General features: G+C 39.6%; 3 protein-coding genes across 3 annotated transcripts in view; 2 read left to right on the top strand and 1 right to left on the bottom strand.

Annotated features, from left to right (window-relative positions):
* The window catches only part of LOC307126351 (GTPase IMAP family member 9-like), a 584,370-nt gene that overhangs the window by 203,855 nt on the left and 352,686 nt on the right, over nucleotides 1-27,829 (bottom strand). The window lies entirely within an intron of this gene.
* The window catches only part of LOC307135411 (galactose-specific lectin nattectin-like), a 125,178-nt gene that overhangs the window by 58,831 nt on the left and 38,518 nt on the right, over nucleotides 1-27,829 (top strand). The window lies entirely within an intron of this gene.
* On the top strand, nucleotides 3,385-13,962 carry LOC307130682 (butyrophilin subfamily 1 member A1-like). The gene is made up of 8 exons (XM_079823784.1): nucleotides 3,385-3,451; nucleotides 3,740-3,815; nucleotides 3,938-4,288; nucleotides 4,448-4,720; nucleotides 6,200-6,307; nucleotides 9,633-9,686; nucleotides 9,899-9,925; nucleotides 13,075-13,962. The coding sequence occupies exons 2-8, from the start codon at nucleotides 3,758-3,760 to the stop codon at nucleotides 13,614-13,616; spliced, it is 1,413 nt and encodes a 470-aa protein (XP_079679910.1). The 5' UTR covers nucleotides 3,385-3,451; nucleotides 3,740-3,757; the 3' UTR covers nucleotides 13,617-13,962.

Genomic DNA, 27,829 nt, shown 5'->3' on the forward strand with positions numbered 1-27,829 from the left:
TAGAACTCAAAAAAAGAAAATTCCAATCCTTTACCTATAACAACGTTTTTAATAAGGTTTAAAACAATATGTAATTTTCACCACTAGAGGTCGCTTTTTCAAAACAAAGGCGTGAATGAGCGTGGACTCGTGGAAGTTGTTGTCTTCACCTCCACAGCCGATGGAAAGGTATCTGATGAAATCATGTACATGTATGAGCTAATGTACTAAAGTTTTATTAACGTTATGGTGCTTGCAACAGGGCAGAAAGAGGCAGCTGGAGTGAATGCTAATGAGAGACACCTGCGATACTCACTGTATTATAATGTATGCTTCCACACTTTTTATTATGTATGTGGGGGGTAACCGCTGCTATGAGACACTATGCTATGATGTTTTTTTATCATGCCAGCCTGAGCAAGCTCTCAAAGCGGACGGTCCTAAGGAGGATTTCGCCGTTTTGTGCAGTAGATGCTGGTACACAACGATTCGCCTTTCACCATCGAACCCGCGGAGGATGACTTCGACACCTACCCAACTCCACCACCAGAGACCAGACAACCAACAGCAGTGAGCGACTCGCTATTTGCTTGAGCCCATCACAGACAATGGAGACCAGCCAACTGTGAGAGATGAGCCCGTGCCGAGGATAAGGACGGAGTGTTTCATCGTCTCGGAGCCCAGATCACCGACAGAGTCTGACCAGGTGCGTGAGCCGGCAACACCATACGTCACTGAGGAAGTGATTTTGGAGCTTGAGGGCTGGGAGGATAGCCCTACTCACAACCCTTTAACTATGGAAAAGTGTATGTTGGACTTGAGATAATGAATTCATAAATTGAAATATTTTGACGAACTTAAGAACTGGTTTGAGGTGGACTTGATAGACTTTTTTGGAGAGGTGATTCCCAACTACCCTGTATCTCCAGCGCTCCCTATATCTCCAGAGTCCCCTGTATTCCCTATCCAGCCTCCCTCTCCCACCTCCTCATTCAGCCAGTTCCTCAGCCCCAGTTGAGCTGCTGTCCTTCAGCCCCTCTGCAGCCCCCATTGGTATGAAGGACCTGCATCAGGCCACCAGCTCCACACAGCACAGACTTTGTATGTTCATTGTTCAAAACATTGTAAGAAATAAATCAGTTAATTAAAAAAAAGAGAGAAACAACGGCTGCTAACTATTGATTATAAATTAATTACATTAGTATTTGCTAATAGATTATGGGAAGCCTGGGAAATGTGCTATTCACACAATTTCTCCCCTCACACCTCTGGAATAATGCCAGTACTGGTTGCCAATAAATCCTTATTTTTAAGGAATTGGTTAAACTGGACTGGACTCTCAACACATAAGCATTGTACAGGAAGGGTCAGAGCAGGCTCTATCTCCTGAGGAGACTGAGGTCTTTTGGAGTGCAGGGGGCGCTCCTGAAGACTTTCTATGTCTCTGTGGTGGCATCTGCCATCCTGTATGGTGTGGTCTGCTGGAGCAGCAGTATCACTGAGAAGGAGAGGAGGAAACTGGACAAGGTAAGCAGAAAGTGCAGCTCTTTCCTGGGCTGTCCTCTGGACTCAGTGAGGGAGGTGGGTGACAGAAGGGTCCTGGCAAAACTGTCATCTATGCGGGGCCATGAATCACACCCCCTGCAGGACACTCTGTCAGCTCTGGATAGCAGCTTCAGTCACAGACTGCTCCACCCTTGGTGTGTGAAGGAGAGATTCCGAAGGTCTTTTCTTCCTGCTGCAGTCAGACTGCACAATGAACACTGCTAGCATGAAACTCTTTTTACTGTCGCTATATTTTTATAATATTTTAGTAATGGGCCATTTCACTGTGCAATTCTTGAAACATGCAATATTTGTTAGCATTTTTTTTATTTTATCTTATGTAGAGTCTATTTTAGGTTTTTCTGTTTTATCTTAGTGTGTGTGATACTATTTTACCATTGTATAAATGCAATTTCCCCACTGCGGGACAAATAAAGGCTTACATACTTACTTACTTACTAACAGGGATATTAATCATCTTATGAATATGTTTGATAATTATGGGAATCTTTTAACTTAGGAATAATTCATGCGAACCCACATTTTCCCTGTGCATTTTAAGGAATTTAATTCTGTTGTTAAAGCTATTTCTTGCACTCTGGTTCAGCTTGTTAGAAGTCATATTCAATATAACTCAAAAATAATGACGAACCCAAAATTAATATTAAACGGCGTTGAATTTAATAAAAAATGCAAACAACAAACATATTTGTACTATTTTTCAAAAACAAAATAAAAGAGTAAAAAAATGTTGGAACTCTATAATTGATCATACTAATTGGACGTGAGCTTGTTTAATCCCCTTTAACTATTGTATTAATAATCAAACTAAAGAAATACATTTAATTTTTGCATACCATCTACCCTGTTTAATCATTAATGTCAAGATACTCTGAAGTTGATGATTTATGCTCTTTTTGTAAAAGTGAGAAAGAGTTGTTGACACATTTGTTTTTGCATGTAAAATGATCCCGTTTTTCGAGGGAATTAGCAGAATTCATCTTTAATTTAGTAACGATTAATTACTATTTTACATTAAAGGATTGTATTATATATATTAAAAAAACAATGTTAACAAAGGTCTTGAAAACATTGTTAATTTATTTATATTGCTGGCGAAATGTTATATTCATAAACAAAAGTATGTAAATTCATCCCCAATTTTTAATGTGTTTAAAGCGAAATTTGATTGTTTTATGTCTTCTCTGAAATTATATATATATATATATATATATATATATATATTCATTAACATGTTGAAATATTCTGATATCATTTTACTTAATGTTGCCACCAGAGGTCGCACAACAACAATTAATTGAACAAAAACTGTAATTTTGGTCATAAGTCATAACATGTACAGTAAAATTTATAACCACGTTATATATGCAATATTTAGCTTTTAAGTTTATTGTATATATTTTATGATTTTCACATGATTTTAGATCATTTTATTCATTGGTGTGTTAAATACACACAATATTGCTGTGCTATTAATGTGTTTAATACAGCATCTCTTCAGTTAAAACCATAAACACATACTGCCCACTCAAGTGGACATCTGAAAATCTCTGAAAATGTGTAAAAACATTACATTTCAAATCTCGTTTTTCATGCCCTAAGAGCAATAAACACACATAGGGGAAAAATCCTAACCGAGGTTGCCATAATTCTAGTGTAAGTGAGGCTAGTGTAAGTGATAAATCCCGTTTGACATTTGTGCTGGCTACTGTATACAGGCCACCTGAGCACCATACAGACTTTATCAAATAATTAGCTGATTTATAATTAATTATTCATATTTCGTTTGAGCTAATTTGCTACATTAGTTAAACATGAAAGTGAAACTAAACCAGGGATTATTTCCTTGAGATCGTACAAACTCTCACGTCAAGACATTGTTGAGAACACAGTCAATGAGTTGAAGGTAAGTCATGGATAAACTGAGAAGCACATTTATCTGAAGTCTGGCATGAGTGTGACTTGAGGACCATTGATGCAATCAGCAGTTTAATTGCATGTAATACTTAATCATGTGAATATATATATGAAAGCGGTGAGAGGTTGTATTTGTATCCTGCTCTGCCTTGAACCGGTTTAACCACTTTTTGTAAGCAGATTGTAAATGTGGATCTTGCATTTGGCCATGAAGGCAAGTATAGAAACAAAAAACATGCATGGTGACACACATTCTGTACTAAAATGTTATTTTCAGCATCTGTGTCCATCCGAGATGAAGTTCATTTGTTTGACTCTCCTGCTTATTAGTGGAATTAAAGACTCACGCTCAGGTAATTTATGAGTTATCATCATGCATACATGATATTCATAAAGCACTGTTTGTCTGGAACTACCTAAGAGTGAAAACCTTTAGGACATGTAGTTCAGACCTGCTTTCTTTCTCTTGTAACAGAGCAGTATGAAGTAGTTGGACCTGCCGATCCTGTCTTTGCTTTAGCTGGTGAAGGTGTGATTCTGCCGTGTTTTATCAAACCTGGCATGAATGTTGTGGACATGAGAGTGGAGTGGTATAGATCTGATCTGAGAGGATCACTTGTGCATCGCTATGAGGATCATGAAGACAGAAACACAGAGCAGATTCAGTCCTACAGAGGAAGAACAAAACTGAATAATCAAGATCTACAGACAGGAAACGCATCACTCAAACTCTCAACAGTTCAAGTCTCCGATGAAGGGCGTTATAAGTGTTTTATTCAGTCCGAATCTTGGTTTGATGATGTCACTTTCGATGTCAAAGTTGAAGGTAACAAATGAAAACATTTAATGAGCGTATACACGATGCATTTGGTGTAAGATGCTCATTTATAAAATAGTTTTTTGCTCTTGTCAGCAGAACAACAACAGGTTTATAGGCAGACAACATACATGTCCACTCAGTAAATGTGTTCTTGTTAATCTGTAGCTGTAGGAACTCCTCCACTGATCACTGTCGATGGATTTGATCGTTCAGGGGGGCTTCATCTACAGTGTGAATCTGAAGGTTGGTATCCTGAACCTGATCTTGAGTTGCTGGACAGTGAAGGAGTCAGACTGAGCCCAGAAACTACAGAGACAAACAGAAACACGTACAGATTCAGTGTGAAACACACCATCACTGTACATCACAGAGACATCAAGATTCACTGCAGAGTCAAGCTGGGACATCACATGCTGGAGACGGAGATCAGCGCCTCAAGTAAGAACTGACACTGGATTTGATTATGCATTTTCTTTCTCTTAAAGTTAAAGGCTCGGGGAAGAAGGAGGCCGGAACCAGCAAACGTTCAAACATACTTGAATTATAAACAAACACAAAACAAAAGTAAAAGTGGCATCCTGATGAGTGAAACATGCTAAATGTGCAGTGGTGGGGGTTCCCCAGCACAGGGTTGAGAGCCGTTGCTTTAGGCCAATCACAACAGACTGGGCCATCTGACCAATCAGAGCAGAGTAGCTCGTGGAAAGGAGGGATTTAGAGAGACTGATCCATCCATCGAGTCGTTTGAGAATCATTGAATATTGTGGTGATGTGCAGTGTGCATTATGAGAAAATGAAAGTGTTTTTTGACCTTTGATGCATGTAAACCTGTTGCTGGAGACCTCCAAAACTAAATTAGGAAACTGATTATTAACTGATCAAAAAACAGATCCAAAGCACGAAAATCAACGGCAAAATATTTTTCTCAACAAGAAAAAACATAAAAAACAGGAAAAAATTATAGAAATTGATAATGTTCTATGTGTATGCCACAGTAAAGAGATGTGTTTTTAGTCTAGATTTAAACTGACAGAGTGTGTCTGCTTCCTGAACAATGTTAGGAAGACTGTTCCAGAGTTTAGGTGCTAAATAGGAAAAGGATCGACCGCCTGCAGTTGATTTGGATATTCTAGGTATTATCAACTGGCCAGAATTTTGAGACCGCAGTAGACGTGATGGAGTATAATATGTTAAAAGCTCGCTCAAATACTGGAGCTAAACCATTTAGAGCTTTGTAAGTAATAAGCAAGATTTTAATATGTATGTGATGTTTAATAGGGAGCCAGTGCAGTGTTGACAGAACTGGGCTAATATGGTCACACTTCCTTGGGACACTACATTTTTCAACTAAATATCCAAAAAAATCTAATTATTAAACTAAATTAACCATATAAACTAATTACTGATCTAAAGCCCACACTGTCACTGTATGATAATTGAAATGAACTGATGACATCACCGTTTTCTCCAGAATGGCTATACGGCTGAATAAAATATGTTGCATTATTTTCCTGTTTAACACTGTAAAGCTGCTTTGAAACAATCTGCATTGTTAAAAGCGCTATATAAATAAGGTTGACTTGACTTGACTTCCTGGTTCTAGTAAGAATTCGTTGCGTTTCGGACCAGCTGGAGTTTATTTATAAAGCGAGCAGGGCAACCACCCAGTAGAGCATTACAATATGCCAATTATGCCAGTGGTTCCCAATCCTGGTCCTGGAGTTCCCCAGCACTGCATATGTTGCATGTTTCTTTTGACTGACAAGCACATTTCAGGTCTTGGAGTCTCTACTAATGAGTTGATGAGTTGAATAAGGTTTGGTCATGAACTTGATTGGGAACCACTTTATTATACTAAACCTAACATGTTTTACTGGACAGAATGTGCTCAATGTGATCCACTGTTTTGTCTTGCAGGTAATATGTTTAATTCCTGGAGGACATCAGTCATCATGATTTCAGTTTTTGTTGTGCTCACTGTGATTGCAGGAATACTGATAGTTGCATTTGTTTATAAAAGCAGAGGTAAGGTTCATAACTGTTTTATATTTAATTCATTAGGTGTAAATATATTATAAGTTAATGTTTATTACGAATGTGTTTATAAAATCTAAATTCCAGGCAATGAAAGATGACAAGGAGACAATAATTAAAAAAACTGAAATTGAACTGAAAAACTCTAAACTGAAATTCCTATATTTTGTAATGGCTGTTGGTTAATCAAATAAAGCAGACAAGAGTCAGCTATAAAACATATGTGAAAAAAGTCAAGAAATTATATAAAAATGTATAATCTTGCAGCCCAAACTTAAAGTATGACTGTAATTTGATCAATTTCATTTTTAAATGTCCCATGGCGGGAAATTTTCATTTTATGAGGTTTTTTAACATTAATTTGAGTTCCCCTAGCCTGTATATTGTCCCCAAATGGCTAGAAATGTTGATGGGTGTAAACCGAGTTCTGGCTGTCTCTCTCTGCCTTTGAGAAAATGAGAGCTCAGACGAGCAGATCGTGATCTTCCCTGTTATGCCGTCATACGAGGAACGGTTACCTCCCCTTCCTCTGCGTTGCCCGCCCAGAGAATTCGGAGGAAATGGATTGCGTTTATTTTACTCGCAATGTCAGCACAGGCTTTTACCTAATGGATTCGACAGCACCGCCACAAACAGTGAGTAACAGAGTTCATTAATGCCTGATCCGTGATCAGTGATTTCTAAATCATTTGTTTATGCTTCCGTGAATCAAGCCAGTGACAAACCGATCAACTTCACATCGTTTCTCTTAGTAGCCTAGCATGAAACAAATCTGTTATTTAAAGTGTGATTATATCAAAGAACTCTCTTTATAATGTCTGGATCTGTCAATCACGCGTCGTGAGTGTATCTGCAAACTTGCCCAAACTGCCGTTATAATGAATGACGCTGTTATGCTGCAAAATGATCGCTCTTACTGTATTCATATTGATGTTGTGTTTGCTGTTAGTTGTGGTCAAAGCATTTTGTGAGAGAAATAGCACTGCAATGACGAGATCACTGCATTCACGCCAGGGGCGTAGCCGTCTTTTCAGAAGTGAGGGGGACAGAAATGTCAGGTATAATACCAATTTTTTTTCTGACCTCTGTCTAATTGACAGATTTAATTGATCTCTTGCTTTTAATTCAGTAAGATATCAAACAGACTGCTGAACAATAACCACTAATATGTATATTTTCCCCTGTATTTTATGCCAATTTTATGATTGGTTTATGCACTACAAACACTTGTGCATTAAGTACCCATGGATTTTATGCAATTAAAAAAAAATATCACTGAACAAGGCAGTTTAGAAAAGTAAAAAAATTACAATTGTTCAATGTTTTTGAAAGAAGACTTCTGCTCACCAAGGCTGCATTTATTTAATAAAAAATGCAGTAATAAAGTAATACAGTGAAATATTATGCCAATGTAAAGCAGCTGTTATCTATGTGAATATATAGTAAAAAGAAATTAAGTAATTTATTCCTGTGATCAAAGCTGAATTTTCAGCATCATTACCACAGTCTTCAGTGTCACATGATCCCACAGTCTTCAGTGTCACATGATCCTTCAGAAATCATTCTAATATGATGATTTGCTGCTCAAGAAACATTTGTGATTATTATCAATGATGAAAACAGTTGTGCTGCTGCTTCATTTTTGTGGAAACCATGATACTATTCAAACTTTTGTGGTAAGATTAAAAAGAGAGAAATTAATACTTTTATTCATTAAACATGCATTAAATTGATCACAAGTGACATTTATAATATAAATAAAGATTTCTATTTAATAAGTGCTTTATTTAATGCAAATAAATGCAGTTAGTTTAACTTTCTATTCATCAAAGAATCCTGAAAAATAAAATGCATCATGGTTTCCACAACATTTTTAAGCAGCACAACTGTTTTCAACATTTATAATAATCATAAATGTTTCTTGAGCAGCAAATCCTCATATTAGAATGATTTCTGAAGGATCATGTGACACTGAAGACTGGTGTAATGATGCTGAAAATTCAGCTTTGATCACAGGAATAAATTACACGTTTACTAGCCTATATATTCACATAGTAAACAGCTGTTTTATATAATAAATGCAGCCTTGGTGAACAGAAGATACTAAACATTAAAAAAGATGTCAGTTAGCACTGCATTATTCATTTACTTTATTGTCAATAAATACCTTGAGATGGCTTGAAAAACACACATGAACCATATATTGTCGAAATAGTGTTTGTCGTCGCGTTTCATCAGTCATAATTCTTTGTATTCAGCTGCTGGTTCAGTGCTGTGAATGCCTTTGGAACGTGATTACTTCTACAAATCCGTTTTTTACTTTCTGTGAGAGGGCGCCCTCCGGCTTTGAGTATGAATTAGAGTGTTAGCACTCCATGGGTGTTCAGATCGCCTTGTTTTTGGATACTAATAAAATAACAGGTCATGTATATTTTATTTTGTGTCTTTGAATTTAAATTTAGATTTATTCACATTGGCTTATACGTAAACAAACTTGCCCGTGTAACAGACGTAGGAGAGCGGTGCGACTAGACGGCGGTTCGAATCCCCAACGGAGCGGGTCGACTTGGACCGGTGAGACTCGGTACTGGAGACGAATGTACGTTTTATTAAAGGTGCGAGGGACACATCCCCCCTTCCCCTGCGCAATCTACGCCCATGATTCTCGCGATCAACTGACTGTCTGTGCAGCCGTTCATGTGATGGGAAAAGATCTAAAAATAATGCTATAATCAACACTTTCACAATTTGTTCATCTCGACGGCTGTAATAGTATATTTCATGTGTTACAAAGCTCATAGAATAAGGAGGGAGGAGACAGGGTTGGCGTGACTGGGACTTGTGTTTATTCAGAGCTCTCAGATACAAACAAAATAAACTCACAGTGCTCTCAACAACTCGGTAGAATATAACTTTATCAGCAAGCCTTTCAGTCTTTCTGGTCCACGAGAGCCCAGTCCGTTCTCTCTCTCAGTGCTAGCAGACCTTGTTAAACCACGCCCCCTCCGCTCATTTCAAATGCAAAGATGTCAGCCAATTACAACAGTGGGCGTTTACACTGATGTCTCACAGCAGACACGCCCCTTGAAACAGAGCATTCATGCCAGAGAGCTAATATCAGTATAGAAAAAATGCCATTTATTTCCAAATTGACATTTTATGATGTAAAAATCATACTTACAATATAAGTACACCTCAGGAAACATTATAAAATAAAGAAAAAATCCACGCCATGGGACCTTTAAAGTTGTTCATAGTGTTAAGAAACAAAGTCATACGTTTTCTCATCATGTGTTTTTCTCTCTTTTTTATTTAGAACTTTCTTCAGACTATCAATTTTTACAATGTCAAAAGAGCCATTTAAAAGATGGTAATTATCATCAATGATATTTACAATATATATATATATATATATATATATATATATATATATATAAAAAAAAAAAATATATATATATATATATATATATATATATATACTTTTTTTTTTATCCACAAAATAGCTTGTGACTAAATATGTGGTTAATTTAAAAGCATTATTTTTTTGACCCCTTTTTAACCAACTTTGCCGTCTGTTTTTAGTGATCACATTTTTAAGAAAGCATAAAGGTGAGTAAAAAGTGCAGTTTCATAATTTCATCCAAATTCATAATTTAGTGTGATTTGACAGATTACTGTAAAACACTTTTAAAGCATGCATATATGCATATAATATATATATCTGTAAAATGCAATCAAAAGATTTATAAACCATAAAATAATGTTATGCATAATTTTTTATTGTATTGTTTTTGCTTGTGATATTCTAAATACGGCCATTGACCCTTTAACGCCCATTTCACATATACTCCGTTTGCAGTGCGTATTTTTTTCCGTACCCATGTTAACGGATTACAGCTTTCACACTGCACGCGGATGCTGTCCGTCAGTCCGTTCCAGGTGCGGTGCGTCTGCAGCAGTGCGGCGATTGTTTCCGTACAGAGTCTATTTTTTGCTGTGCTGAACTTCTGAATTAAAATGACAGCATGTCGTTCGCAGTAAAATAAACATGTAATGACACGAAAAGCTAGTAATTTTACCACAGATGCATTTAATTTAAAATATACTCTGTTTCAAAGTCAACACGTTGTAACACCTATACCTTTAACCCTAGTTTAGGTATTACATGTAATGAGGGACCAAACTTGCTCATGAGTCAAATGTATTAAAGTCGGCGTGAAACGGAAGTTGAGATCGTCTTCTCCTTATTGTGACGTATATCCGAGTGAAACAGCTTCTGAAATTAGAAAAAAATGTAGGGCGGGGCTTGATTTCGTCCTTCGGGAATTGATTGGATCGTTGGAAGTTGGGCGTTGCTAACAAAATGGAAGCAGATTTGAATGCCAGTTTGCACTCAGTTGTGGAGAAAAACTTGATCTATCTCTTAGATAAATTTATTTTCTCTCTAAATCTTTTCTACATATGTTACTGAGCATATTTTGCAGAAACGAGATAGGGGGCGATAGCCCCGCCCTCGCGCCATAGCACATGACCGGGGGAGAAGTCGTTTCGATGGGGGAGGGAAACTTAACGTATTTGATTAAAGATTATAAGGGTAAATTAATTTTTAAAAATTAATGAAGTGCACAGATAAATCAGTTATAGTAAACACTACAATATGAAATATAAAAATAAGAATTGTAAAATGTTATTTCCGCCTTTAAGCATAATTACATAGAACACACAGAGTTATCATGATACAAATACTTGTTGGTCAACCAGTTAGAAACAGGGAATAACAAACAGTCCATCACCCCGCATCCCAGCCTTTCCTTAGGATCAGTTAGTACCATACGTTTGTCTCAGTCTTTGTTCAGTTGAAAGATAAATTGAGAAAACAGTACTTCAGTTTCAAGATGGTTCCCCAGCCAAATCCAATTGGAAGAGAAGGCCTCAATGTCTGAAATATAGCCGTGTTACAGTCAAACAGTAGATGAAAATCCATTCTCTTAGTTCCATCTTCTCAGTTGTATAATCCACCAATTACTCCATATATACCCAGAACACAAACCCTCCGTAGAAACATTCAAACAAACAAACCATAACCATATACTACCCACCATGACTGATAAAGAAAGAGGAAAAAAACAAATTACAATTACTAACAGATGAGCTTTGAACTATAAAGTTCCTCAAACAGGGTAAAGACCATGAGGTAAGTATCTCCATGAAGGTAGAGAATCAACTTCCTACTTATTCTCCTTCTCTGTTCACTTATGAAGATAAGCCTTAGCAGTTTTTAATCAGAGCGCCCTCTACTGCTCAGGTGAATCATAACGCTACTGCACTGACAAGTTAGTGGGTTTAAAGGGTTTAAAAACAAAAGATAAGACAAGAGTCGGCTGTTTTTGTATAGAGGGTATGCATCGACGTCACTTTCCCGCCGGAACACGCCCCCTCAGCCGGGACTGAGTGGCAGAAGAGCTGCTGCGTGACTGGAGTTCAAAGGGGAAACCGCGAGTAAAACAAACAGTTATCATTTTAAACTAAAGGTTGGACTCGATATAGTGTTCTTTACAACTTGGCAAAAATCCAGTGATCCACGAATATTGATATGCAGCCAGGAATCGTGTTTTCCTGACAATTATATGAGCCTGATTTCGATACATAAATATCACTGTCAGTCATCACAATTTCGAGAATGAATCCCGCATGTATATGCAGATATGGGTCTATGGATTAAAGTGTGTATGTGGCCGCTTGTCAAGAATGGAAAACAAAAGTTTTATTCAAATTCTGAATATATTATAGGCCTATTAATATATTTTTTATATCGCCTAGACAGTGCGCAAATGTGCTCCCTTTATAATCACTAAAAGCTATCACTCATTCAATGAACGCGATCTCACAGAGTGCCGTTATATTAATCAGTGAAGCTGACGGCACAATGAATCTCTTATTTACATGTCTACACTTTATTAGAGAGGATTAGCGCGTGCAGAACTGGACAACAACTCGAGCGGTGAGTGGATTCTAACTTCAACACCTGTGATTGGCCATTGTGTTTTTAGAAATCAATAAACATGTCTGTGATTGGCTACATTACCGAAGGGGAAGCATGTTGGAAATTTAATCATTTGACGAGTGCAAATACAGAAACGCACTGGCTCTTTTGCCAAATCATCGCTAATAAGATGCTATTATTACAATTTCTTACAGTGGATTACAGATCCTAGATCAGCAGTGTTGGGCAGCTTTTCCCTCTAAAAGCAATACGCCGAAGCAGTAAATCCTGAGTGCCAGTGCACTGCCTGGGCAGTGGTTTGAGTGTTTGTGGTATACAACCACGGATCAGTTGCACGCAGCATATATAAAAGCACAACAGCGCGTGCTGCTCCTGCACCACATACGCACCGGAACACGCACTGCAGACGGAGTATGTGTGAAACGGGTGTAAGGCACTATTAAAAATAAAACTTTATCATTATTATTGTTACTTTCATATACAGTAATTAGGACCAAAAGTCTGAGACCACTAGTGAAAATGTTTCACCTTTTAATTACAATTCGTATTGTCAGCTCAATTAAAAATCGTAGTATTAGATATGCCAGCCTTATGCTTAAAACACATGCCATGGGTCATCTCATGAAGTTGATGAATGTCCAGAGTGTGCAGAGCTGACAACCTCAAACATAAGATAATTTGACCTTGTGTCACATGTTAAGTACATAAAAGAATGAGTACATCTGATATATATATATATTTATTTTTTTGACAGTGAATGTGACTCTGGATTCTGAGTCAGCTCATCCATGTCTCACCGTGTCTCTTAATGGGAAACGAGTGAGAGATGGAAACACAGAACTAATAGTACAGCAAAATGACAGGTTTGATAAATATCTTGGTGTTCTTGGGAAGGAGGGATTCTCCTCAGGGTGTCATTACTATGAGGTGAAGGTGAAGGAGCACACTGAGTGGGATTTAGGAGTGGCCAGAGAATCCATTAACAGGAAGGGGGAAGTTGATCTGAATCCTGAGAATGGATACTGGCTTCTGGGTCGGAGATATGACAAGTATCTGTCATATGACTCACCAAAAGTCTTTTTTCCCCTAAGAGTGAAGCCTCAGAGGGTCGGCGTGTTTGTGGATTACGACGGGGGTTTTGTGTTCTTTTATGACGTGGAGTCCATGTCTCATATCTACTCTTACACTGATCAGTCTTTTAATGAGAAACTTTATCCATTTGTTAGTTTGGGGTATCTGTGCGGTACAAACACCTACACCCAGTCTACACCACTGAGGATCTGTGATGATTACTAATGAGATCAGTGGATGAATTTACATGGACAATTTGAATTCAATTTCATGATAAAAAAAAAAACAAAACATGAATTTTGATTTTATGTTTGTATGTTCTAGGATACGTTGCCCCTCTGATTGGTTATTCATACCTTTTTATCAAATAAAGTTTTTTTATGGTGAAATCTTTAATGGTTATTATAAAGTAATAAAGTAAATGTAAGATGAACATTTACTGGACTGAATTAACTTGGGTTTACTTCATTATTCATTTATTTTTTTTAAATTCTTTTTAAATGTAAAAATTCCATTAAAAAATTTCCATGTTAATGTAAATGTCAAATATGATATAAAAGGCTTTTGGGAGATTTGTTGATCTCTTAATTATCATTGAATTGCATATAAGAGCCATAAAAGCCTGAGGTATGAAATAAGATAATCACGCACATACACACACACACACACACACACACACACACACACACACACACACACACACACACACACACACACACACACACACACACACACACACACACACACACACACACACACATGTTTGTTTTTGTGAAATGTGAGGACATTCCATAGGCGTAATGGTTTTTATACCGTACAAACCGTATTTTCTATCCCCTTACACTGACCCTAAACCTACCCATCACACACACACACACACACACACACACACACACACACACACACACACACTGCCCCTGCCCCTAAACCTACCCCTCACAGGAGACTGTGCAGTTCACTTTCTGTGAAAAAAAACTTGTTCTGTATGATTTATAAGCATTTTGAAAAGTGAGGACATGGGGAACGTCCTCATATTTCACCCTCTTTTTGTAATACCTGTGTCATACCCATGTCATTATACACATTTGTGTCCTGATATTTCACAAAAACATGCCCACACACACACACACACACACACACACACACACATATTGACACAGTTTTTTTCTGTTACTCCTGTGTTATGTGGGGTTTTCCCCAGGCCGAGGTGGATAGTTGGCTGGCTCTGCCCTCTCAAGTGGCTGTTCTCGGATGGTTTCATTCAGAAACTGTTGCTTACTTCATGTCGGGCCTTGTTAAAAGGAGTATGATGAAGAGGCCAGGAGGGCTGCAGATTGGACTTGATTTCGTTTTGCGTTTGGTTTCCTTTGATCTTGTTTCTTTGGTATATCCAACACTACTACTATAGCACATTACCCTTACATGCATTCATTACACTTTACACCACTGACTCCTGACTTTTACATGACTGTTTTTTTCTGTACAGTTCTATTGTGTTAATAAATTTAGTATTCTATTTTCGGCTTACTTGTGTGTCCCTATTTTTGTTATGTCCCCTTTGAGCCACGGGGCGTAACACTCGTGTTTAATATTTAAAGCTGCTGCTTTAAAGTAATCTATTGTATAAAGTACTGGCCTATGTTAATAAATGTGACATGAATAGACTGAAGCGCTGAATTGAAGATATTGTGACATTTATGGAAACACTGCTCTGCAGCAGTGTGGACGGTGTCAGACTCGGGATGTTCACCATATTGCCCTGCAATTCAAACTTTGTTTTACCCCTAAGCAAAGAAGAAAATGAACTTCACAGTGAATACATTGCGGGGCTTTGAGTCCTTTTTGTCCGATCGATGCCTTTATGTCTGATGCCTTTATATCTGACTCCTTTTTGTACGAGACCTGACCCCTGAGGTTGTTTTTCCTGAGGTCTGAAGCCTTTCGGCCTGAGGCGTGATACAGTTTTGTCTAAAGACTGAAACTTTTAGTCTGAGGCATGATGCCTTTTCATCATATGACTGAGGTCTGAGGATGTCCTAAAATGTACACTGTACGCATTATACTCCATCACATCTATTGCATTCTCAACCCCGGCCAGTTGATACTACCTAGAATATCAAAACCATTGCAGGTGGTCGATCCTTTTCCTATTTAGCACCTAAACTCTGGAACAGTCTTCCTAGCATTGTTTGGGAAGCAGACACACTCTGTCAGTTTAAATATAGACTAAAAACACATCTCTTTACTATGGCATACACATAAAACACTTTTTAATTTATATTATTCAAATCAATTGACTGATTGTTAGGCTGCATTACAGTTTTTGCCTATTGCTTACACACTTTTTGCAGAATTTGGCTCATTATGTCAACTCTACACACCAGCCAATCAGACACAGCACTTGGAGATGAACAACCCACATCTATGCCAAAGTGAAACACTGCAATCAAAACTTAACACTCCTTTCTAAAAATGAAATTATTGCAACACAACCATACACACAAGCACCATTAAATTACTCTTTCATATCACCAGCAACACACTGATGGGCTTTAAATCAAAATCAAAATCAAATCACTTTATTGTCACACAGCCATGTACACAAGTGCAACAGCAGGTGAAATTCTTGGTGCAGTTCCGAGCAACATAGTAGTCACGACATGACATGTACAACATTTAGAGCAGCATCAGATTACACTGATGCGCCCACAATTACTCACAGCACAGTAAACTCTACAATAAACAATAAATAATTTACACAATGTGAGTGTGGTTCTCACAGCTTTAACCAATATACACATACTTACAATATACATATACTTTAAACAATATACTTTAAACAATATACACACTAAAACATACATTAAACAATATACATTACGCTATAATAATAATAATATTATACAATGTACAGTATACATTATTATTCACAGTAGAGATCCAATGTACAATAGGTGCTATATGATAAATAATAAATTATAATAAATGTGTATATAATGTGTGTGTATCTACAGTGGGTTGTGCTGAGTGATATTCTGTCCAGTGTGTGTTATGATCCTGATGGATCAAGAGTTCAGGAGTCTAATTGCTTGTGGGAAGAAGCTGTTCTGGAGTCGGCTGGTGCGTGTTCTGATGCTGCGGTACCGTCTGCCTGATGGCAGCAGTGAGAGCAGCCCATGGCTCGGGTGGCTAGAGTCTCTGATGATCCTCTGAGCTCTCTTCACACACCGCCTGGCGTAAATGTCCTGGAGGGAGGGAAGCTCACCTCCGATGATGCAGCTGGCCGTGCGCACTACCCTTTGCAGGGCTTTGCGGCTGCGGGCGGTACTGTTGCCGTACCAGGTGGTGATGCAGCCAGTCAGCAGGCTCTCTGTAGTGCTGGTGTAGAAGCGTGTGAGGATGTGGCGGCTCATTCCAAACCTCCTCAGCCGTCGCAGGAAGAAAAGGCGCTGATGAGCCTTCTTCACAACGGCCTCGGTGTGGACGGACCATGAGAGTTCCTCTGTGATGTGGACACCGAGGAACTTGAAGCTGCTGACTCTCTCCACCGGTGCTCCATCGATGGTGATGGGGCGGTGTTCTCTCTCATTCCTCCTGAAGTCGACCACCAGCTCCTTGGTCTTGCTGACGTTGAGGGAGAGGTTGTGCTCCTGACACCACCGTGTCAGAGTGTGCACCTCCTCTCTGTAGGCCGTTTCATCATTGTCAGTGATGAGACCTACCACCGTCGTATCGTCAGCAAACTTGATGATGGTGTTGGAGCTGTGGGTTGCCACACAGTCATGTGTGTACAAAGAGTACAGGAGTGGGCTGAGAACACAGCCCTGAGGGGCTCCAGTGTTGAGAGTCAGTGATGATGAGATGTTACTGCCCATTCTGACCACCTGGCGTCTGTTTGACAGGAAGTCCAGGATCCAGCTGCATAGCAAGCTGTTTAAGCCGAGAGCCCGGAGTTTAATGTCAAGTATGGAGGGCACAATGGTGTTGAATGCTGAGCTGTAGTCTACAAACAGCATTCTCACATATGTGTTCCTCTTTTCCAGGTGGGAGAGAGCAGTGTAAATAGTGGATGAAATGGCATCATCAGTGGAGCGTTTTTTGCGGTATGCAAACTGCAATGGGTCCAGTGAGGGGGGGAGAACAGAGCAGATGTGGTTTCTGACTAGTCTCTCAAAGCATTTGCTGATGATGGGGGTCAGAGCAACAGGACGCCAGTCGTTTAGGCAGAGTGTTTTTGATTGCTTCGGTACAGGAACGATGGTGGACGTTTTAAAGCATGTGGGGACCACAGACAGGGAGAGGGACAGGTTAAAGATGTCCGTGAAAACTCCAGCCAGTTGGCGCGCGCACGCTCTGATGACGCGGCCCGGAATGCCGTCTGGACCCGCGGCTTTACGGACCTTCACCCGCCGGAAGGATCGGGTTACATCCGCTACAGATACGGAGAGTGCACTAACCTCTGTATCTTCAGCCACGAGCTCTCTCTCCGCGAGGGCGGTGTTAGTTCCCTCAAAGCGAGCATAGAAGGTGTTTAGCTCGTCCGGGAGAGAGGCAGCGGTGTTCACGGTGGAGTTTGTGTTCCCTTTGTAGTCCGTGATGGTGTTAATTCCCCTCCACATGCTTCTGGAGTCGGTGGTGTTGAACTGTCCTTCAATCTTGTCCCTGTACTGGCGTTTTGCTGCTCTGATGGTTTTCCGGAGGGCATAACTTGCTTGTTTATGCTCCTCCGCATTACCGGAGTTAAAGGCGAAGGTCCGCGCATTGAGTGCCGCGCGAACATCCACATTTAGCCACGGCTTCTGATTTGGGTACAGCCGTATTGTTTTGGTCGGAACAACGTCTTCTACGCACTTCCTGATGAAACACGTTACGCTATCGGCGTAGACCTCGATGTCGTCATCAGAGGCCGACCGGAACATCTCCCAGTCCGCGTGATCAAAACAGTCTTGTAGCATAGAGTCCGATTGGTCCGACCAGCACTGGATGGTTCTGAGGGCGGGTGCTTCCTGTTTCAACCTCTGCCTGTATGCGGGCAAAAGGATGATGGAAGCGTGATCCGATTTGCCAAATGGTGGGCGCGGGAGTGATTTGTAACCATCCTTGAAGGGAGAGTAACAATGATCCAGAACTCGGTTCCCTCGTGTGTTGAAGCTAACATGTTGGTGGTATTTGGGTGCGATGCGCTTGAAGTTGGCTTTGTTAAAGTCCCCGGTCACAATAAACGCAGCCTCAGGATGCGCTTTATATAAAAATATGCAGTGCTTTATATAAAACACTGCAGTCTTTGTGCTTCTCTTTTTATTGTCATTTGCTCAGACTCAATCTTGTGTAAACTCAAAAGTAGAATTTCTGCAGTAATCAAACTTCTTCTTCTTCTGCAGAGTTTTTACAAAAAAAAAAAAAAAACATTCTTAAAGAAATAAAGAAAAATAGAATAATAAATAATCAAATCTAGCCACAAAACAAAAGTTAAAAAAACATTCTTAAATTTCTATTTGGGGAAAAAGACATATACTTGTTTTGTGTGTGTGTTGGGTTTATGGATTCCGCCTTCTGTTCGGATTGGGGAAAATATCGCCTTGTGTGCCATTCTGAAGTTATGTTTTTGTAGGATGCGACTTTGTGTAGAAATGCTGACCCTGTTGATATTGTTGAATACATTTCTATTTGCAATTATGCGTTGTTGCAACTCACAAAGTCAAATTGCATTATTTTCTCACACCATTTCAATGATGGCAAAAGATGTCATTGGTTAGGTTATTTTTCACATACTGTACTTTTAAACTGTACACAGTACTGTAACATCACAGTGATATTCCTATACATATACTTCACAGCACTACCCATTTTTGTATAGTACAGTAATACTGTAATGTGATACAGAATCACGTGATACATACAGTAGGCACATTCTGGAGTAGAAACTTGAAGATATACCTCGGAATGTCGTTATTATCGATGCTACTGTGTAGAGACTGAGGTTAGGGTGGACTCTTTGCTCAGCCTCCCTCACGGACAGGCCATGGTCCACCAGAGTAGCCTTTATGTCATCTGAAACATGTCTCTGCACTGGTCCTCATCTTTGTCCTTGTCCTCTTCCACGTCCTCCTCTGACTCCCATTGCCTCCAATCTTGCAAAGTTCTCAAAATGGCTTACCTGAGGCTTATTTGTAGTGCTAAGGCTCAGACCGATTGGTGTTGTTTTCTGTGCAAGTGTGTTCAGGTGTGTGTGTGTGTGTGAGTGCCTACAATTGCCAGAGGAGTTTTGTATTTTGAACAGTGTTTTCCCAATGCTAACAGGTGATTTTGTTTTTGAACAAAGTGTCTAATGTAAGAAAACGTGTAGTGTTTCGCAATAAGTGTGTTACAGAATTGCAAACAAAGTGCAAAGTTGACAATGTGTTTAAGCTATGCTTACACTATGTTTAAAGGTATGCTACAAGAAGTTTAGGTATTGAGGCTTTGGTCTAAGCATTCGGTTTTAGTGTGTAAGCAATGAGCAAAAACTGTAACTAGGTCAGCCGGAACCTGTAACACTTCCCATAACACCTGATGTACTCGTTGCATCATAAAAAGAGTGGCATCTACGCTAATGTTAGTCTCTCTGTTTATCCCGAGGTTTACTGGACTCAGCCGGATCCCGGCCATGTCCAGATCAGATGGTGGACCTGCACCTAGACAGACTCTCCTCTGTGGTTGTGGCTGAAGTCAGTTATAGCTTGTGGCAAGCAGCGAGGCGAGGACCGCTCATCATCACTCATTATCACTCGCCACCGGCCCGCCCTCACGGTCCTTGCCTCGCTGCTTGCCACATAGCTCTTGTTGTTTTTCTTTCCTAGAGTGATTCTGCTCATTATCATCAGGTGTTCATCACAAATGCTAAATCATCATTTAATTAATCACTGAATTTACTCATTATATAGCTCTCTTATGAGAATGAACATAGGGAAAAATAAAAAAATATATATCCATTTGACATTATTGCCTGTATCTATTTTTGTAATATTGGGTTATAAAAATGATGGATTATAGTGAGGATGAAATACAACCGTCTAGATGAAAAGCCGTGTGACACATTGTGGAGGAAAAATTAGTGCATTATGTAATGACTTTGTTAAACGTTAGCTACTAAAATGGTGTTTGCATAGGCTATTTGGCATTATTTCATACTGTAGCGAGGAGTGAGCTATTTTTTTTCACAAGGTTTAATCCAGATAATGTCCTGCTGATTACGGGATTTGTGTCAATTAGTTTGTGCAGATGATGCGGTGCTGCAGCCCCGCCCTCACTAAAGCTCTCCTCTACTTCACTGAGGACATTTATTGAACTGCAGCCAACTGGTCTATGCTGAATCATTCAAGCAGACAAGCAAGCCATTTTCAACAGCTGATAGCTTCAAATTCTATTTCTGAATATGAAAAAGGTGTCATGCAATAGATGAAGACTGTAAAGGCTTTATAGACAGATAGGTTGAGAGTGACCCTTGAGGGACCAGCACAAGTTCCTCTTGTGCACCTTCACAAATCTCACAGTAAGTTTTTGGAGCTTATTTTAGGTCAATCTCCTACGCAGAAAGATATGTCTTGCTCATTGTGAGTAACAGCTCACAGCATGACTCTCTTTAAAATTATCTTTTTTTTTTGTTTTGTTTTGATTTTATTTAATTCGGTGCAACTTCACCTAATGAGTTTCATCATTTGAAAATGGCTGAAGTGCAGAAACAGCAATTGAGATTGCTGCAGTCTCCTTAATGTCACGTGATTTCCTGGAAACCAGCAGTCTGCAGATCCCCTCTGATTGGCTGACATCTAGAGTTGCAAGTATTTAAGACCACTGCATAGTGGACCATATAGCAAAAAGACAGTGTTCTTTCATCGGTCATCGGACACATCTCTTACGTGATATTCAGCACAGAACACAGGAAACCAGATTCACTCTAGGTTTGTAACCGGGTGAGTTGTAACCGAGGTTATTATAGTTAATAAGATATTTTCACAGCGGTCCCCAGGCAGGGGCCAGCAACAATCCAAGGGTGGCACAGAAATATTACAGTGCCTACAACAAACTGAAATGCAAAACACTGAACTAAAGTGGAATGTGAAATCCAGAGGTTATATCATAAGGCTATTGATTACTTGGTTGGTACTTTATGTTACAAATTAAAGTAAAATTTAAAAATGTGTCTCTCACCAGGTTATCAATAATTTGGAATTCCCCTAGAAGTGTTAATAAATGTGAGGAGCATTTTGGAGGCGTTTTGGGAGCTTGAAACCGCTATTTTTTGATACCGGGTCCCAGAGTAGATAAATCTAAAAACGACACCCTTGCGTTTTCGTGTGTACAGCCAATCCATATATTTTGTGAAACGAGGATGTCATCACACCATGTCTCGACCCTAGTCAGACACCGCTACGTCATGTAACAACAACAGCAACAGCGGACTACATGCTTGTGTTCGTGCTGCAGAAGCTACTGAGCCTATTAGCTGTATATGTATTTTTTGTCTATCTTTATTTGTTTTACTATGGCGTACACATAATTTTTTTTTAATTTATATTATTCAAATCAATTAAATGATTGTTAGGCTGCATTAACTAGGTCAGCCGGAACCGGGAACACTTCCCATAACACCTGATGTACTCGTTACATCATCATAAGAATGGCATCTACTCTAATGTTAGTCTCTCTGTTTCATCCCAGGGTTTACTGCAGTCAGCCGGATCCGGGCCTTACCAGTTGGGGACACTACATTTTCAACTAAATATCCAAATAAATTGAATTACTAATGAAGGGTCAAGGGTCAAGCCAAACATCACTTGTCTCTTCATCAGACACATTTCCTTCAAGAATGATTTTATGTTCAATATTAAAATAAGAATGAATGATAATCAAGTTATAACAGTGTCCTACATTTGATAAATCAGTTCTCTATATTCAAGGAGTGATTTTGAATATTGTAGTGTTTTAGTTGCTCTGTGCTTTTGAATCCAGCTCTGATGTCTGTGTCAAGATGTGCTGACAGGCAAATGTCCTTGGTGTTTGAAGTGAGAAGAGCTCAGCATGTGTTAACTGTATGTCTTCCTAAAGCGACCCCCGGGGTCATCTATGTTACAGCTATGTGACTCTTTTGGGGACTCAAAATGTAACAGAAATGTACCTCTCTGATATACTTTTCTTTCTTTATAGAATAGAATAAAGTCACTTCTGTACTAAATGTAGTATCAGCATGTTTTGCAGATTCAGCTTTGTTGATAGTTAGTTAAGATGTCCCGACCTTGATGGAAACTGGTATTCTCTGGAGTATTGTGTGTGTGCGTTGTATGATTTGTGCAGATCCAGTATTGGAAAGGTCCTTTCGGCAGACGATTCTAGACTTGGAGGCGTCTTTTCTATGACCTCCGAGGTCACTGGGGACTAATCTGGGCCTGGGCGACATCAAGTCTACGCATTTTTTAGAGATATATGCTCCTATCTGTCTACGTGTGGAAAGTTGCTTACGTTGCATGTTGTTAGAACCAATCAGAATCATTCCACATGGCAGTAATGACGTGTCTAGACCTTGAAAACAGTATAACTGTTCAGAAAATTGTATGTACGTTAGACGGAGGCGGGGAGACTGTTAGAGGGAGCGCGGCCTACGAACTCCTCTTGAGCTGGCTTCTGCTGATGAAACTGCAAACTATTCTTCAGTAAATTTTCTTTAATTAATCTGACTCCTGGTCTTCATTTTTCACTACTGGTCCTGGGTCCTAAGCTGTTACCCCAACACTAAACTAAATTAACTATATCAACTATATCACTGATATGCCACATTGTCGCTATATGAAAAATTGAAATGAGCTGATGACATCACCGTTTTCTCCAGAGTGGCTGTACAGCCGAATCAAATTCTGTTGCATTATTTTCCTGTTTAACACTGTGAAGCTGATTTGAAACAATCGGCATTGTAAGAGCGCTATATAAATAGAGTTGACTTGACTATACAGTGCACAAGGTTTATGCATATGCTCCAAGTCTTCTCTGTTTGTAGTGTATCTTTGTGGTAGAATTAAAGCGCCACATACTGGTCTGGCATACACTCTAAAAACGTTTACTATGATTTATTCAAATTTTTTGGTGAAACATTTTTACACTAATAAAATTGAGTAAATTTTAAAGCAGTGAAATCAATTACATACACCATATGAGCTGAGCAAATGCAAGTAAAAAAATTAAGTAGATCTGTGTAACTACATTTGGTACATTTACAAATAAAATTGAGTAGAAAAAACATTTAAAAAACAATATTTAAGAGTAAAATCAACTGTTTTTATTTATGAGTAATATTAACTCTTATAGTATAACTTTAATTTCCTCTAAACCTTTGTAAAAAAACCTCCACTCAACCACATTTATACATGACAATGGCCTTTATTGTCGATGAGTAAAGCAATACAGCATATATTAGTTTTGACATGTATACAATATTTTACAACATATTTATGTTGCACCCTTAAAACAGACTCCGTCTTCTCTTTTGCAACTTTATTTTGCCAGTTCTGTTGGAATTATTTTTTTACACAAAGCAACACAAAATCTTCATGCATCAGTGATATTTTAGACGATCACTTCACTCGTTTCTGTTTTCTCTCTCTTCTCCGCGTGCGCTGGCCGATGACATCATCATAACTGAACTTTCACCTCTCAGTAACATATACCCGAATAATATCCAGATTATTTATCAAATGAAATTACAATGAAATTATAATACTTTCCCTTACAGAATTCTAAACATATACCCATTATGAAATTATAAAATTATAAAACAATACTTCTATACTTCTAGGTCGCAACACCCTCCCCCACTAAAAAAAATGTCTCCAAACATTTTCTTTCCTATCTTCACATTATTAATCAACAATGTCTCTATAACAGAACACATAGTGGAAGGTAAGTAAACAGTTAAGTATTTCTGCACGCATCATACATTACAGGCTGGTCAACATATTATCTCTCAGTATTCTTTTTTTTTTTTTTTCAAGTCTCTCATGGCACCAATACTAGACTAAGTATCCATAGTCCATTAGTATGAAAGGGTGAATAATCCATTGAAGTATTGGTGGGCCCCCCAATCTTCACAAAAGGGACAAGGAAAATACCATGTACACCCAAACTTATGTGTCTACATATTCAAAAGCCATGCATTTAGTAATCTATACCGTAAGTGTACATACAACTACTGTTCCTGTAACTACTGCTCGTATATTACACTACTGTCTTAATTCCAATATACTAGGATAATAACTCACTTCTGTACTTATTACTTAAATAACTATCCAGATTTCCTGTTCTGTATTACGTGTTAGCTATCACCATGAACTGTAACTTGTGATTGATAAACATTAACTATAAACTAACATACGAAGATTATCTGTTTTATATCTTTGCATGATAGAAAGGATACACAAATGATGATCTGGCAGAGGAGTCACAGGCAGTTCCTGCAGATGTCTTCACACCAACATGGTAAGTCTTCAGCTGTTGAAAGGTTGGCTGGCCTAGCTGGTCATAGGTGTAGATACGCCTGGGCTGCCTAGCTCTCCTTGGCCTGTTCCTCCACATCTCAGTATCACTTTGCTCATCCTCTGATTCAACAGCTGGCACATCAATCTCTCTCTCAGAGCTATGTCTCTCCTCAATAGGCTCTTTTTCAGGCTGTAACTCTGGTACAAGCGCCCTCTCAGGCCTGTCTCTGAGTATCTCTGTTCCTGGACAGAACTCTTCTGCTTCAGCATTCAGAGGTGTCTCAGCATGTCTCTCTGCTGTCCAGAGACAATACTCCTCCTCACTGGAACTGTCGGTGTCTGTTCGGTAAGTATCATGTCTGGCTGTATGATCCTTTCTTGTTGTCTGTTTTGCTTTTCTTCTTTTGCTTTTCTCTTCAAGGTTGGGTTCATGACTTTCTGGCTCGTCAACCAGATAAGGACATGGTAGAAGTAAGTTACGATGTAACACCCGTCTTCTCCCTGTTCCTTGGGATGGTTCAATCACGTATACTGGACTATCAGGGCCTTGTCTTCCCTTGACAACATGAATCATATCTTCCCAGTGGCTACGTAGCTTTCCAGTACCGCCCCTAGGCGTGAGATTTCTCACCAGAACATGATCACCTGGCTCCAGAACAGAACTCCATGTGCGCTGATTGTAATTTTTCTGTCCTCTCCTTGCACTTTTCTTCATGTTTTGCCTCGCAATAGCATAGGCTTCATGCATGACCTCTCTCCACTTCTCTGCATAGTCAGTCTGTGACTGGTTCCTTTCTCCTCCTTTCTTGGGGAACATTAGATCGACTGGTAAAGTTGGCTCACGACCAAAGAGAAGGAAGAATGGAGAGAATCCCGTCGCTTCATGAACAGTTGAGTTATAAGCATGGACCACTTTGTTTAGGTGTTCTTTCCACCTTGACTTCTGAGACTCTTCAAGCGTGCGCAACATTCCCAGCAACGTTCTGTTGAAGCGCTCTGCAGGATTAGCTTGAGGGTGATATGGTGAAGTGCGTGAATGGCGGATACCAGAGTAGTCTTGTAGCTTACGAAAGAGAGTATTTTCAAACTCTTTTCCCTGATCATGATGTATCTTGGATGGGAAACCAAAACGCATAATAAAATCATCAAAGAGTTTTCTGGCTGCGGTCTTCCCAGACTTGTCCTTTGTTGCGTAGGCCTGTGCGTATTTGGTAAAATGATCCACAACTACAAGTATATACTCCTCACCCCCTTTACACTTGTCCAAGTGTACGTAGTCAATGGATATCATTTCAAACGGTGCAGAAGTCTCAATGCTTTGGATAGGTGTCCTGATTATTCTGTTTGGTTTTTTCCTTTTTATGCAGCGACACATCTGGGTAACATAGTGTTCCATTGCCTGTCTCATTTTTGGCCAGAAGAACCGTTCTCTTGCGAGTGCCAACATTCGATCAGCACCTAAGTGTCCCATTTCCACGTGGAGATGTTTGTACACAATAGGCTTCAGGGACTCAGGAACAACTAACTGCTTTCTTGCAGCAGTCTCTCTTTTGAGGATGCCATCTCCATCAATCCTTAGACGGGGCCACTCTCGGAGAAGTTGTCTCACTGCGTCACTTTCTGCCAGCTTGTCTTTATGTTTCAAGGATGCATGTGTTTTTTTCAAAGCCAGAACTCTGCTAATGGCTAAGTCTGCATTTTGAGCAACCCTGATGTCTTCCACTGCAAGGGGCTGGATTGGCTCTAAGATGTTACACCCATCTGGCAGTGCATCAATGTTACATGTGACAGCAGAGATCCAATCAACATCCTCGGTTTTATCTTTTTCTACAGCGTTTCCGATGCATTTGATAGCTTCCTGAGGGCATTCCTCTGTGCACTCTCGCATGATCTCTTCAATGGGCTTTTGTCTTCGTGACAGGAAATCTGCATCCCTGTTGGCTGTTCCGGGTCTGTACTTTAATGTGAATCTATAATCCGCCAGCTCTGCCACCCAGCGATGTCCTGCTGCGTTGAGTTTAGCTGATCTTGTGACATAAGTCAAGGGATTATTGTCACTATATACAACAAAGTCAGGTGCATGGAACAGATAGTCACGAAAACGTTCCGTGATGGCCCATTTTAGTGCCAAGAATTCTAATTTGCCAGAATGTAGCTTGTAATTCTTTTCTGCCGGTGACAGTGTCCGTGAGCCATAGGCAATGACCCTAAGAACACCCTCTTGATGCTGGTACAAAACTGCACCTAAGCCCTCTTCTGAGGCATCCACGTGAAGAACAAAGGGTTTCTCCAGGTCTGGATATGCCATCACTGGTGGATTTGTCAGCTGGTCTACCATTCTGTTCAGTATGTCTTGGTGAATTATTGTCCACTGGACAGGATAGGACGGTGGCAACTGAGCAGACTTACGGCTTACATTCCTTCTCTTTTGGCTTTGTGTCTGTTCAGACTTGGGCTTTGCTAACATTTCGTAAAGAGGCTTGGCTATCCTGGAGAAGTCTGGTATATAGGATCTATAGTAACTGAGGAAACCCATCAGCTTTCTCACCTCTCGCACAGTGGTTGGTGTCTCATGTTTCAGTGCTTGAACTGCTTCCCCCTCTTTGGGATTCATCTTGTATCCCTCTGCAGAGATTACTCGACCCACATAACAGACCTCACTTTTGAAAAAGTCACATTTCTTTGGCCTCAGTTTTATACCACTCTCTCTTTGCCGCTGAAGTACCTGTCTCACGTTTTGGATGTGTTGTTCAAAGCTGGAGCTAAACACTAACACATCATCTAAATAAGGGACACACACCTCATCTCTCAGATCTCCCAGGCATCCCTCCATGTAGCGCTGAAAAGCTGCAGGCGCATTAGTGAGTCCAAACGGAATCCTCACCCATTCATACAGTCCCCATGGTGTTATGAATGCGGTGCAGGGTCTGCTTT

This window comes from Gobio gobio, assembly GCF_949357685.1.
Source record: "Gobio gobio genome assembly, chromosome: 1".
In the NCBI taxonomy this organism is placed as follows: domain Eukaryota; kingdom Metazoa; phylum Chordata; class Actinopteri; order Cypriniformes; family Gobionidae; genus Gobio; species Gobio gobio.